This window comes from Parambassis ranga, chromosome 1, assembly GCF_900634625.1.
Source record: "Parambassis ranga chromosome 1, fParRan2.1, whole genome shotgun sequence".
NCBI classification, from domain to species: domain Eukaryota; kingdom Metazoa; phylum Chordata; class Actinopteri; family Ambassidae; genus Parambassis; species Parambassis ranga.
In genome coordinates this window covers 237187-252050 of record NC_041022.1, presented here as the reverse complement: position 1 = coordinate 252050, position 14864 = coordinate 237187, and the positions used below count along the sequence as shown (strand labels likewise).

The 14864-nt window shown below is 45.9% G+C and overlaps 3 protein-coding genes across 4 annotated transcripts in view; 2 read left to right on the top strand and 1 right to left on the bottom strand.

Moving 5' to 3' along the window:
* bmerb1 (bMERB domain containing 1) overlaps positions 1-1210 on the top strand; it is a 12062-nt gene extending 10852 nt beyond the window's left edge. Inside the window, exons 5-6 of the mRNA XM_028424648.1 lie at positions 442-524; positions 626-1210. Of these exons, the coding sequence (XP_028280449.1) occupies positions 442-524; positions 626-744 (202 nt within the window). The 3' untranslated portion in view covers positions 745-1210. The remainder of the gene's footprint in view (positions 1-441; positions 525-625) is intronic.
* Positions 1-5671, top strand: part of LOC114447933 (mpv17-like protein) — a 24247-nt gene extending 18576 nt beyond the window's left edge. The window contains exons 5-6 of the mRNA XM_028424529.1: positions 1234-1243; positions 5661-5671. The gene's annotated coding sequence lies outside the window, so the exon portion shown is untranslated. The remainder of the gene's footprint in view (positions 1-1233; positions 1244-5660) is intronic.
* On the bottom strand, positions 2540-14864 carry marf1 (meiosis regulator and mRNA stability factor 1). 2 transcript variants are annotated; one of them, XM_028423529.1, is made up of 27 exons: positions 14775-14864; positions 14058-14265; positions 12714-13613; positions 12444-12603; positions 12105-12319; positions 11875-11992; positions 11610-11782; positions 10787-11305; positions 9895-10049; positions 9553-9714; positions 9278-9464; positions 8888-9066; positions 8724-8804; positions 8397-8633; positions 8198-8317; positions 7921-8099; positions 7609-7829; positions 7392-7534; positions 7171-7304; positions 6843-7045; positions 6456-6683; positions 6037-6276; positions 5722-5964; positions 5557-5617; positions 5371-5472; positions 5107-5283; positions 2540-5028 (listed from the first exon to the last, which is right to left on the bottom strand). In XM_028423529.1, the coding sequence occupies exons 2-27, from the start codon at positions 14205-14207 to the stop codon at positions 4838-4840; spliced, it is 5478 nt and encodes a 1825-aa protein (XP_028279330.1). In that variant the 5' UTR covers positions 14208-14265; positions 14775-14864; the 3' UTR covers positions 2540-4837. The 2 variants fall into 2 exon arrangements, with proteins under 2 accessions (XP_028279330.1, XP_028279401.1); XM_028423600.1 differs by having other exon boundaries at positions 10787-10918.

The window sequence follows — 14864 nt, the reverse complement described above, 5'->3', positions numbered from 1 at the left end:
GCTTGAAGAATTTACAGCTTTATATTATCTCTCCACCCAGCATGCTGAACCAAAAGACAAATCTACGGTATGAAAAAACAGAATACTACAGAGGCCAAAAAGCATGTTCGTGTTTTAGTGAACTTTGAGTGAGACTCTGTCATCCAGGATGGCGAGGTGGATTTTTGCACATAATGACCGATAAAGACCAACAACTAAGAAAAGTGTGAAGTGATTGTGACGGTGTGTGAAAGCAGAAGTGTGGAAGAAAACAACAGATGGTTCAACACAGAATTTACCCAAATGATCTGATTTTTGATTTTTTCTGTCAAAATGATTTAAAATGACGCTAAACAAATGGAGCTTCAGAAAACAGATGCTCGGCTCAGAGGCTGCTGCTGTCCCAGATAAACAGACACTGATTGAATTGCATTCAAAAGATAAATCTGTATTGTCCCGTAGGGAGCAAGAGGAGGACAAGGAGATGGCAGAGTTTCTCCGGCTGAAGCTGATGCCTCTGGAACAGAAGCTCAAAGTCACACAGAGTGAGTGAGAAGTTAAAAATAACTCACACTCTGAGAGATAATAACGTTCTGCATGTCTACTCACGAGGTGTGATCGTCTCTCTCTCTCTTCTTATGACAAGATCCTCCAAAGCCGAAGAGACAAATCCCAGAGCCACCTCCTAACAAACCGTCCATCACCAAGTCAGGAGTGGCCATCATTAAGGACTGCTGCGGAGCCACTCAGTGCGCTGTGATGTAACAGACACTCGCCGCACATCACGACATACATCACCTTCTGTCAGAGACCCACAGAGCTGTGCCTGCCCTTGAACGTGTTCAGCGAGCAGATTAAAAAAACCTGATCTCTGATCAATATTCAAGGGAAACTGGCAGCAGCGGGTGTAAATAAATAAATCTCATTCGTTTAAGTTGTGTTTATTCAGAAGCAGATCGGATCATTCCATCATGTAACACATGTCCTTTTAAGATGACCATATGGTCCATGATGATGATGACGTGTCTGACACCCGTGGTGCAGGCAGAACTACAAGCACAATGTCCACTAAGTGAGCTGAAAGCTGGCGGTTCTCCGACAGGAAGAAGAGAACGATCACTTTTCACAGCAGGTTTTTATTCTTTCATTTCAGTCCAATCAGTGAATCTGTCCTGTTCATCCTTTTCACAGGCGGAACAGACAGAAAAACAACAACTAAATTCAATGAACTGTGCAAGAACTGAGAAATAAAAGAATCAAACATGTGACAAAATAGGATGTTTTTAACCTGGAAAATAAAATAGATTCATCATGTTTAAATCAGTCTCTGGATACAGTGTTTGCAATAATATTGAGCATGATTCCATACCTGGCAATTAAGACCCCATTCACACTGGGAAAATCAATCCAGCTAGAGTGGGATTCAGGCCGAATCCGGATATATCTCAAGAAATTCTCAGAGGTGGATCTAGCCTGATTGGCCCAAATGTGGCTCAGGTCTGACTGCAAATGCGGCTAGCAAATCTGGCTAGCGACGTGATACTTCCAGTTCATGGGAACAGAGTTCGGGTCCTGTACAAAAGCCGTAAACAACCGCCGAACTACGACAGCTTTGCCCCGAGTTTATGTTCGACAGGGCGACAGGGAAAAAACTGCTTTTTGAACCAGAAAAAAATGAAAGAACGAGCGAAACGGAAAAAAAACAACGCATGACGCATGTGCACGCGTGGTCTGAACGTACTCTGTATATTAGAGGCGCCACCAAGTGGTTTGGAGGACAACAAACAAGCCAAATTGAGCTGGATTGACTTTCTCCAGTGTGAACAGGGCCTAAGACGTGTTCCAGTCTGTCCACTACAAGTGGAAACGTTCTTGGTGCAGGATCTGACTGATTCATGCACCACTGTGACGGAGCGAGTCATATTAGGCTCGCTGTAATTATAGGTTGAAAGTGTCTTCAAAGGAACAGAAAACCATTCCACAGAAGCAGCACAGATGAATTCAGTGGTAATGTGATGTGGTGAGGATACAGTGCTGCACAGAACGATTACATCCACTGAAACACGTTACCATGGAAAGACAGAATCGACTCAAAGTACAGTCAAACAAACTGAAATGTGGTCAAATTATGACAAATGTGTGTTCAAAGTTTGGTCATTTCTATTATTATTCAGCTCATGCTCACTCATTTGCCCCCTTCATAATTACGATGGATATACCTGACTACTAACAACCTGCATCCTCTGAATTTAAGTCTTGTATTTTTAAATGATAAAAACACCAGGAAACCAATGCAACTCTCTGTAAATAGAAACTTCGATAACTGGTGTATGTTTGAGTGTATGTAGGAAATTAGTGACCTCTGTCAAGCGAAGCGTTGCTCTACTTTTCCTCTGATAACTTCTGTAGATGTAGTGAATTTATGAAGGTCCGCTAATGTTGACTATTGAACAAATGTGCTAAACTACCTGTACATATATGTTTAAATAAAGAGCATCTTTCAGGAACATGCTGTGTGCACAGTTCTTTCAAAACAACCAGAAAAAAAAGAGGCCAAAAATAATGCTCGTGAAATTTATTAACGAAATTTTTTTGGTCCCTTTCAACAATGTTTGACTGTTAGTGGCGTTTGTTGCATTGAGGCAGTAAAACAGAGCGACACAGCAGGTAAACAAAACGTGATCCTAAGGCAAAAGCTTCAAAGGATACAGCTGAACTGAGTTCCCTTAAGATTTTGCTGTTGTGCAAAATGAAAACAGAAGACAAGTTCAGGTACAGAGACAAAAACAAAAAAACCAATACAACCTGTCTGAACTCCTTAGTGCACGCATACAGTAAGTATTTCATGAACCGAAACTATGCAGAGGTGCATATTTTGACAGGTACAGTAGCTTCTCACCGATGTTAGCGAACAAATTGAGAACTAAATAAATCTGAGTTAGCCGTCGCTGAAGTTCTCAGGAGCTGCTGGGGGTTTTGCTCAAACTCACAAAAAAGTAATAGTGCCTTCGTACTTCTAAATTTAAATACATGTGAACATATGAGCAAATTTCTATCCAACTCTAAACAAGGTGGCTTGCAGACAGTTAATAAAACCCTGCAGGAGACATAAGCCATAACCCTAATTAAAAACATTGTGTATGTCAGACATTATGGTGAGTTAGCAGCTGGTCTCTCTTCACACCAGGTCAATGTCAAGTCTGACAAAGAAAACTCATGTTATCATACTTCAGAAGTTGACTAAACAGGCAGAACAAACTGATTCAATGGGCCGTTACCCATTCTGTAAACCTCTGAACACAAACGGCAACCCTTGGACTCCAGCCGTGGGTCGTGCTAAGGCAGCTAATGTGGCGATTCAGCAGCCAGCTAAACACTCAAGATGAGAAGCAGAGCGAACACTTCAGTAAGTTAAAACTACTCTGAGCGAGACGGGGAGGTGTGATGGTGATTTCTTTCAGAGCCGAGGCAAATACAAGCCATTGTAAAAGCCCGGCAGGTTCCAGAGATCCGCAGAGGGTCCTCTGTGTGTACGTCACATTCAGGAGGCTTCTGCAAGCCGCCGTGATGCTTCACAAACCGATCACTTCCTGTCCTGTCTCTTTCCCTAAAAAAACTCACAACCATTCACTGTGTCTTTATAAAAAGAATCAAAATCTCAGGAGTGCCTGCTGCTCCTCAACTCAGACAGCGTGGACCACACCCGACACTTCGCATACCAGCAACAAGGTTAACTCCACAAACCTTGAGCACTTCAAGAGTGACGCCACATCTGAGATCCATTAATTACGGTGGAAAATAAAGACTGGTCTTAAAAGAATGTCTTATCATCTGTTCCCATCTGCTCTCCTGAGGTTACACCATGCATAAACTGAGTTATGCACACCATATTCACACCTCCTACTCAAAGTACAGCTAAAAGAACACAAACACACTGGCTGCTGGCTGAAGACAAATAAGAAAACTGTCAGACTCTGCCGTCCAAGCACACACACATGGCTGGAGTGTTAAAGTGCCACGTTTTCCTCTGTTCGGCCTTCAACAGTGGCCCTGAAGAGACCAAAGCACTTGCTATAAATCAAGCCAAAAATACTACAATAAAAATCCTCGAGAGCAGCAACTGTTGCAACATCAGTCAATCTAAACCTAACTGTCCACGACTGTCGGCTTCATTTAAAGAAAACACCATCTGAACAGTTAACACTGATTTCTCTTCAGCACCGTAACTGAATTGCCACTCAAACAAGTTTATTCCTCTTTCAGAGACTAAATGCTCTGCACATAGAAAAGGAAATGAAAACACCGTCCTTAGTTTACAACAGAGAAAATACCTCAAAGAGAAGCTAGTAGCTAGTCTGGTTGACATCGGGGGGTTACCTAGAGAAAAATCCCCAAAAGCTGATTAGTTTGCCCTAAATGAAATTCTGTCCGTTTCAATTTTATCAACTGAGTGTGGGCATAAACTACATGTCTTGATCCCCAGCAGTGCTCCTTCTGTTGACAGTGACAGCGAACTCAGTTTTATTCATTGTTCCTGGTCTTAGCATGGCTCTGAACTCAAGATGCACATTCACTGAAATTAACTGTTTTCAAACGAATCTGGCAAATTAAAGAATTGCAAAAAATCTGCAATAGGTAAATCACAGCTTGTGAGCATCATCAGAAGATTTTGAACTAAGAAAAGAGAAAAAAAACATTTGGCCGAAGGACAAAGCAGAAGAATGAAAACAGCCCGTCGGGACACAGAGGGGACAACACCAGTACTCTGTTCTTGTGTAGTGCGCTCAGTGTAGCCGGTCAACTCTTCTATTCAGAGTTCCACTCTGTGTGAACTAGTGTTGCTGTGTGTGTGAGCGGGTTAGAGGCCTGCTGTGAAGGAGAAGTTGGCAGCCAGTCTGAATCTGCTGCGTGAGGCTCTTCTGTTGGGACTCTCTGTGGTCAAAGGGGGCTTCACATCAGGGGCTGCTGGAGTGTGGGTGGCTGCAGAGTCAGGCTGCTCAGGTGGGTGAGCTGTGCTGTCTGCAGCTGCCACCTCAGGTTCAGCACTCTCTGAAATCACAACAAGTACATGAGTGAAAGAAAAGGAACGGGGCAAATAGACGATGCATGAAATCTATTAAAACGGACCTATTGGTGGTAGTGGTGGAGGTGTTCTCTCCTCAAAGTGTATCAGGTCCGCATCCTTGAGGCTAACGGGGTCAGGGTGCAGCTGAGGTGATGGTAGGCAGGATGGTACAGGACCACATAGCAGGTCCACTGGGGAAGTCAGACACAGCAGCTCTGACTCGGCAGATGCATCCACAACTGGAAGGGAAAATAGAAATGCCATTAAAGGGCTAACACATCTTCCCTGTGGTGCCCCAGCTGTCGTCCAGCAGTTCATTTAAGTACCTGGACTCTGTGCTCCAGATGTTGCAGTGCTGATCGGACTGTCTCTCGGGCTCTCTGTGGTTCCTGGCTGAGGGCTGCTGGGAACCGAACAGCTTGCCTTTGCTAAACAGACAAGGCCTCATTGTTTCAGCTTATACACAGTTTACCAATGAGGCAGGCACTAGGAAAGATTCAAAACAGCCTCACCTTTCATATCGTTCTTCAGAACGATAATCCTCTTATGACCGTGCCCTTTAATCCACACCACCTGATAATACAAATGTTAGCAGGTAACATAAACAGAGGACCAGGACCACCCCTTCTCTATGGACAGTGGAGTATATTATGGTCTACACTGGAATAAATGTCCACCTGTGGAATGGCGCTGAGCAGCTCATCAATGCTGGTGTATCCATAGGAGCGTGGCTCAAGGCTGCAGCCTGAAAACTTGCTGTAAGCCCCTTGGAACTCCGTCAGGAAGATCTGGTTGTAATGGTAGGTGTGGAGAAGCCCACGTATGTTTCGAGCGAACTGATAAAGCCTGGTCAGCCTCACCCATTCCTCCCCGTAAGGACTAGTAGTGTTGCTGTTTTCGTCGCTTTCTTCATGGTACAGCTGTGAAGGAAGGTTCACATTAGGTTCTGCCCGTTTCGATTAAAACTGCAGGTGACAAAAGCTTCTACTGACCTCTACAAGGTATGGAAGGCTCTTGAGCAACTCGCTGAGGGAGAGGAAACCATATTCACAGGGGTTCAGGACGGCTCTGTGGACAGTGTGGTAATGCTGACTCAGCTCCTCCACCTTCAGACCACTGGTGACTTGATCATCTTCTTGGGACATGAGCAGAGCCAAAAGCTGGGAGGTCAGCGAGCGCAGAGACTTTCTGTTGATCAGCTGCACCTCCCGACCCTCTGAGCCATCCACCACCTTAAAAAATACATTTACATAAAGATAGGAACGAGAGCAGCCATTTGCTCACCTGCTAGATCTGTTTCCATACACAGTGATAATGGGAGTATATCAGAGCCTGTAATTAAACCCGACTGCTTACTTCTTAATTAGAGGAAGCTCAAAATTAAAAACTAAATCTCCGTTTTTTTTTTTACCTTGACAACATGGCAGAGTTTTGTCAGCAGAGCAGGCAGTGAGCTTGCGTCGTAGTCTTGCAGGCGTAGACCATAACCAAAGGTCTTGCTGTATTCAGTGAGCAGCTCGCTGACAGGGAGACTGGAGTTTTTCTGAGCTCGTAGCAGCTTGACCAGTTGAGCAGCCAAAGCTTTGATACGCTCCACCTCAGTCAGGGTCAGCACTTTCTCCTCGCCACACTCCAGGACCTGAAAAATGTCAACAGTTCTAACAAAGCACACAAGAACACTTCCGTGTAAATTTGAGAGCCAGTAAGAATCAGGTTAAACCTTCTTATTGCTCTGTTTGAAAGAAATAGTACAGTGCGCACACACACACACACACACACACACAGCGTGCTTGCTTACCATCAGGACCTCAGGGATTGCCTCAAAGAGCTCCATGAGCTTGGTGAATCCATAGTAGCTGAGTTTGCACTGACGACCAAAGTGGTGGTGGTATGTGGGTATGAATTTACTGAAGGGCATTCGACAGTGAGGTTGGTGACGAAGTAAGTCCACCACCTCCTTCCCAAACTGCTTAGTGCGCTCCATTTCCTCCACAGTACGCTCTGGTAAATCAGAGAATACTGTTAACGACTACACGAGCACTATGACCTTTATTTAATAACCAGGGCATTCAGAAGCTTCTCGTTACAACAGCATTGTATCTTATGTTGAACCGGTCTGAACTGACCTCTTTTAGGGACGGAGATGACCGTGTCTGTGGCCTGGTGTGTGATGGTAATAGTAGTGTCAGGAATTTCTGCAAGCAGGTCCATCAAGTCACATGTCCCATAGTCAACTACCCGCCAGTCTCTGGAGAAGCACCTGATAACACAGAGGGTTTAAAAATGACCAGGAGTTATTACATCTTATTTAAAACCATACTCAGAGCTGTAAGAACTGTTTACTGACCAATGATATGCCTGCATGAAGTCCTTAATCGCCACTTGTTTGCTAGCTTGAAATTTCAACAGCTTGAGCAGGTCCTGGGTGAAGCGCTTCACTTGAGCTCGATGAGTCAGAGTCAGTAAACGCTTGGTACCCATACCCAGGATCTACCGGTCAAGACAATGAAAAATGAGCTCAAAGCAAACAAAGGTTCTGTTCTGTTCGTCCTCAATGCAAGTACCTGCAGCACATGTGGCACGGCCTCTAAAAGCTCCAGCAGCTTGGAGAAGCCGTAGTCGGAGACGCGGCACTGCTTGGCAAAGTGATGGTGATATGAAGGTATGAATTTGCTGATTGGCATGATGCAGGACGGCTGATTCTTCAGCAGGTCAATAATCTCTCTGCTGAACTGGATGAGTTGTGGATTGCCGACTGGACTCTTGCAGCGCTGAACCCATGGCTCTGCGAAGGCATATTTTTCCCAATCATCAGACACATGTTGACAGGGAAAGGTCTGCCGTTAAGGCACTGAGGAAAATAGATACGACGTTACCGGAGTTTGGCGCAGGAGGTTTGTTGTGGATCCACTTGATTACTTTGAAACCGTTCTGAGCTGTGACTATCGTGATGCTAGGAACACAGGTAATGAGGTGCTCCAGAGGAACACCACCCTCCAGTGTCTCATTGCCCAGCTGTAGAGGGCTGAACTTTGCAGCGTAGCAGTCGGGGAAACTAAAATGGAAAGGAAGCGAACATCATTCACTTTACAATGTTCAACACCTGTTAGGAACAGCTCATGTTTGTCTGAACGAAAGAACATTGGTTGTTACCTGAGCAGTGGAAGAGTGCCCTCATGTGACTGCAGCAGACTGTGGACTTCAGATGCTAAGGTGCTCAGAGACATCACAACAAATGGGATTTTATACGAGTCTGGGTCAAAGTCGGCCTCACTATAGAAAAGAAATATCACAGTCAGTAGGGGAAAGGGGACACCCTGTCTATGTTATGTGCGTTAGAACTAATGGACACCTGAAGTCCTGCTGTGAATAGTGCTGTCTGCAGACAGGTTCATGATATTCCAGCTCCTCAAACACCACAGGGCTCCCACTTGCTGAAGAGCCCTCCTGGGACTGGGAAGATCCTAATGGACTTTGACGTATTTGGTTGTTGGGCAAAAGGCACACAAGCCTCGAGCCTCCCTGTTCCCGCACTGCAACCACCTCTGGTAGCCTGTACACGTCCCCGATCACCAGTTTACGGGAATACCTGGAGAATAGGGAGGAAAAGAGCCCATGTTAGGACAAACAGAGTGCACATCTAATGCTTGCTTAAGACAATGTTGAGGCAGTTACTGACTTTTTCTCGTAAATTTCTGTAAACTTAAACAGAGGAAGGCAATTGGCAGGTGCATCTTGGAGAATGCAGATGATCTCTGTGCTGCAAAATGAGAAAAAAATGACATTGAGCAGCTCAAAAGACATTTATGTGTCTGATCAACAAATGACCAATGTAAAGGTTACCTCAGCAAGGCCAGAGATTTACTGCTGCCGCCAGTGCTCAGAGACACCTGGATGCGTTTGCCTCCGATCTTGTAGCGGTGCAGGCCGCTGACAGCACTAATGGCTTGCTGCAGGGACAACATCTGAACTGTGGCCTTCAGCTGATAGTCAGTGTGGGGGCTGAGCTCCACGGCCTTCACCTAGACAGAACAAGTGTTAGTACAGTATCACTGCATGCAAGCAACACATTTCAGACTATTTCATTTGTCACAAGAGTAGGGCTGAGCAACAAATCCATTTGATCCCCCCCCCGCCTGTGCTCCTGTAGTTCAACATGGGCTCAGCCCTCCCCCACCTGTACCTGGCACACTTAAGCCATATCGCCCATCCCTACACAAGAGTAAAACCTACCCGTCCATATCGGGAGAACGTGTCATGCAGTGTCTGCTGCAAATCTTTGCGGGACATCCTGTAGTCCAAGTTGGCCACCTGAACTTCTGCCCCCTCTGAGTAAGGCTCAGGAGGACCCTCAGGACAAGGGCTACGAGGGGTAGCAAGCAGAGGTGAGGAGCGGCTGGACAGGCAGGGGGAGGCACTCCTTTTGTTAGGAAAGTGGAAACCAGTTTAGTAACACTGCCTGCCATTGAATTCTATATTATGAGGTCCTGGATATGTAGCTTAATTACCTCGAAGACCAGGAGCCCTGAGACAAGATGAGGGGACTGAAGCTCCTCTGAAGGTTCAGCTTGCTGAAGGCTGAAGGTGTGCTTATCTGGAACTCTCCGGAGCTCCTGTCCCCATGTTCTACTGGGGATTCAATCGCACTTCGAGGGTTGGAGCCCTCTCTTCTGCAAAGAAAAATGAAAAGAAACAACCCAATATGTATAATTATATATTTCATGCATCTGCTTACAAGCATAGTTTAGGGCTTGATCATTATTTTTTCACCGTTTTAAAGGACATAATTATATATTTGGACTTATCAACTTTATTTGAATGTGATTTTTCAGTCTCCTCTCCATGTGTACCTCCTCCTGTATATGGATTCTCCAGTGAGGCCAGGCTTGGACAGCTGCTCTAGCGTTCCTGCCTCACCATTGCTGTGGGGTGATGAGGAAGCAGTGCGTCCTTTCTCCAGGTAGTGGATGCCCAGTTTTGGCTTGACCTCCAAACTACCCACCTCCTGGATCAAGCAGAGGAAGCAGATGTTATGAGTGTAGATGGCATGGACTGGGCCTGGTTTATGAGTTAGTGCGTATGATGTGTGTGAAAGGCATAGGTGGGTTAAGTTGGGTTTTTCAGGGCATATGGAAATTGTTGTTGGTTTTACTAAGGATGTACATTTAAAAATCAAACAGCTGGATTTTAGCATTTATCATAATTCTGCGGCAGGTACCGGTATGTACCTGTGAATTCATTACATAATTTGAGTGTAACACATTACACACTGAAAATCTTCAATCTTTGAATTTCAAAGACACACTGATCAGAACTCTTATTTTACTGTCCAGCTGCAAACAAATTAAATGCCCATCCCTTAGTTCCTCCTCAAAAGAAAAAGTCAAGCCAGGTCAACCAGTGGTAAACAGCATTCTACCACATATCTCATGGAGCACACAAACAGATTAGGCACACACAGGCTGCTCACAAAGACGTATATCAGCAGTGATATACTGGACAAAGCACAGAAGCTATGAAGCTTATTCATGCATTAAGCAGCAGGGGATAAATGAAGCCCTAGTAGCAACACAAAACACATGCTAGCACAGGCAGACAAATGAAGATAAGCAAGCTGTTAGTCAAACCAACAATCAGAAGATCACTGGGGGAAAGAAGCTATTGCGATTAACATATCAGCCCAGACAAGGTTAGAGGGCAATGGAGGATGAGGGGGAGGCGGGCACAGATGAGTCTGCTGACCTGATGGGGCTTGGCTGGAGCACCACCGGGTGGCCCACTGCAACCCCTCCTAGGGCTGTATGGCCTTTCCGGCACTGGGCCAGGGGTGTGGCACGGGCGGGAAGCTCGCCTTGGCCTCCTAGGTGACCTGGGCTTCTCCAGGGGCAGAAAAGAGAAGGAGGATATGGATGGGGGAGGGGCGATCATGGCATCCTGGGTTTGATAGGTCTGGGGCAGAGTCTGATGCAAGCGATGGGGATAAGACTGAAGCTCAGGCTCAGGACTTGCATTGTCTCTGGGCCGTGGGGAGAATGAGAGGCTGATTCGGTGGCCAAACACATCCTCATTTTCCATTCGCTTGCGGGCACGTGCAGCTGCCTCTGGGCTGCCAAAACGGAGGACTGCGGTGCCCTGGGCCATGCCCAACACCTTGCCGCCACAGTTGTCTGACAGGCGGCGCAGCCTGAGTTTCACAGCATTCCGCAGGCTCTTGTCACAGTTGAGAGGAAGGTTGTGCACATAGAGGAGGTTGAAACTGGGCTGAGGGAGGGGAGGAAGAGACATCGCGCCTGTCTGGTTTGTATAATTTAAACTCAACAAAAATGAAGCAGTAATATTTGGTTTTGCTTGCAAGACAAGTCTGAGAATGGTGTGGACAGTGGTGTGGATTAGTAAAAACTCACCATCCTCTAAAGAAAAGAGCTATAATCAAATTCACATTACAGCTGCCTCACTCTCTGCCCTCTCTGTTAAGTCTTCACTCTGAGATTTCCCTTTGCTACTTACCTTAAAACAGAACAACCACAGAAGTATTAAGTCCTAACATAGCATATGAGATTCCTACCTGTGCTTTCCCAAGCACACGTGGAGGCAAATCAGCTGTCATCTCCTGAAACGGCACATGGTGGTGGGCGTGCTGCAGCAGAGCAGAAGACACGTGGCTGCCATGGACCAGGATTACCTGGAAACCATGGCGATAGCGCAGGTCACTCAACTCACTCGCGAAATTCACATCCGCTGCAAAAAATACAAAACGTGACACCTGTTAACCGACATGAATTTGTGGTAACATGGCCGCGCTTAATCAGTTGATGGGGATGTGAACTCACAAGATACTAGCACAACGGTTGCAGGTGCTGTGTGGGTCTCTGCAAAGCGCCTCAGGCTCTGGCGAAGCTTGTCATCAGCAGCATTCTTGGCTGTGGCATTGATATGTGCAACAGTAACCTGCAGGGAAAATGTATAGTGAATTACTGAGGACTTTTTATGGATACAACGTTGCCATTCCATTGTGTGCTTTTATTTCCTAAAGCCTCCCATATATAACCTGAAATAGTACCTGGCAGTTGTTGAGCTCTTGGATGACAGCTTTACTCTCCTTGCTGATGTCACAGACACAAATAAATTCCGCTTCACGGTGGCCCTGGAAGAAACGGCTGCGGATACGTTTGACCACAGCTCCAGCAGAGCGTCCAGTGGGCACACTGCAGTTCTCAATGTCCCAAAAGACGCCCACAGGGGGGATGTTTTCAGGGCCGCTACTCTCTGGAGAACCTAGGCAAACAGGTCATTTTTAACAGTTTAACAGATTACAAAGATATATTTAATTATTGTATTCTGTAGATCACATTAGACAATATACTAGCAGGAATAGAAAACAAATGTAGAATCCACTAACCATACTTCTGGCCAGACTTGCTGAGGCTGGTTGACTTGGGTGCCATGCCATCAGAGGAAGTACCACAGCCATTACAGACAGGGACAGGGATGGGTGCAGTCGGAGGAATAGGAACATTTGGCCATACCTTGTCCGTCTCTGAAGTCAAACCATTCATGGGCTGCAGATAAGGACAGTTTAAAATGATTTGTAAAAGTAAACACATTTGACAACAAGAGCTGACAAAAAATGAAATGCAAAGAAAGCCACAGTGAATGAAACTGCACCAACCTTCAACAAGCACTCCTGGCAGAAGTGCGCCCCCTTCACACAAACTGTGCGTTCTACATTTAGGTGCATAGGATTAGAGCAGAAGTGTGCTGAGGTGGTTGTAGTAGTAATGGTGGAGGTGGATGGGTGATCACCAAGTATACTTCTCTGGGGTCTTCTGGATGATGGAGTGCAGTCCACACCACAGGTGTAAAAGCCAGAGGAGGTCAGGCAAGAGCCATGCAAGGGTGCAGGTAGATTAGAAACAGAGGGGAGAGAAGAAGCCAGAGGTGCTGAAGAGGGAAATGGACTGGACTGACTGCATGCCAGAGGGGCAGCTGGGTAGGTGTGGAGAAGCCCTGAGCAGCAGGGCAGGTAGGGGTGTGATGAAAGAGGCTGAGAGGTAGCAACAGATGAGGGCAGCTGTGGTTTGCAACCAAGATTTAGCAAAGGGTTGTAAACTTCCCTTCCAGTGCCACAGCTTATGTTATGGTTAAACTGGTGTACAGATGATGCCACAGAGTAAGGCCCGTGCCTGCTAGTGCTGCTGGGTGCTCCGAGAGAGTCTGGAGTCATATAAAGCGAGACAACGCCAGCAACGCTGCTACTGCTACCAACAACACCACTGCCACCTAAAGATCTGTAGCTAGCTGCGCTGCAGTAATCACAATGGGTGCAAATGCTTACTTTGGGGCTAGCACCCTTTTGATGCTGCTGCTGAGGTGGTGGTGGTGGTGATGACTGTTGCTGGTGTGAGTCTTGTGTAAGCTGGGGAGGTGGAGGCAAGCATGGAGGAGGCAGAGGGAGAGGGGCCAGAGAGAAGGGCTGGGCTGAATGGGAGGAGGAAGCATGGTGTGGAGGAAGAGGAGGAGGGACATCTTTTAGGTCCAGCACAGCCTTTCTGTTGTCCATGTGATTGCTCTGAAACATAAAAACAGATCATTGCTGTCTTTAGTCTTTAGGAAACATAAAATATGTCAACATTTTTGAAGTGCCCTTGCAACACCTCATCCCAGGTAAATTACACAGAGAGCTAGTTAGACAGGTGCAGCCTATAGGCACTGAACTGCCATCCAGAGGACCTCTGCCTGCATTACACACTGATGTTCCTCATTGTATATCTTAACCGTTTTTAAATTACTCATATTATTTTTGGAATCTCTTGATGTTTTAAGATGTTTTTTGTATATAGATCAGCTGTATTTTACATATTAAGTGCCCTATGTTCTAAAGAACTAGTAAAACATGTAAACAGCAGCACCTAATATTAGAGGGTTAATGAAGTAATTCCCCATTAGTCCTTTATTGTCACTAGTTTATTACATAATAATACATTAAATCAACTGGCAACAACCAAACACCTACTTCTGTCTGTGTTTGATGGGGGGAGGTGGTTTCATCGGAGGAGAAGCAGTCTTTGAGTTTCCACAGCAGGGTGGAGGCCTCTGTTCTGGGACTGAGCCATGGAAAAGGTCTAGAGCTGCACAGGGATCTCTCCTTCTCCAGTCCGTCCATCGTACCAAGCAGAGAGGTCTGTCAGCATGCTGTCATCTGTCTTCTCTCTCATGCTGTCCTACACGAGGGAAACGAAACCGAAATGTTTCCGGTCTCATTCCTTCAAAAGTGTACAGTTCTCCCTGACTCATTCGACCCGGGACAGAGGTTAAAGTTCGTTTGGCTTTTTAACGAGAGTTTAAAACAAAGAAAATAGGGAAATGTGTGTGTGTGCAAACTATGGCCCGGTTATACGAGTTGGACTGCGGTCCACCGCACCACCAGTTATGTTTTTCCAAAGCCAAGCATGTAATTAACCGATCTGACGTGACGTTAGCTGACGTTAGTGTGATTTCGCTGTTTATGTCGTAGCTGGCTTGATGGGCTAACTAGCTAATCTGCTACCTGGAATTAGCCACTTCAAGGAACTTAACGTTTGCTTGTAGCTTATAGGCTAACAACAGACCCCCCTGCAGAGCTCGTTTACCAGATGACCCATATCCTAACACACTCATTGCACTTACGATCAAAAATACTTAATTACGGCACAAAAGAAATCATAATACAGCTTGATATTCAGCTAACTACCTGGGGAAGTGTCGTCTTTCACATCTTCCTCTACGGACGGCTCCTCTGTCGGAGCAGAAACGCGCACCTTTTTGTAACATACTCTCTGCC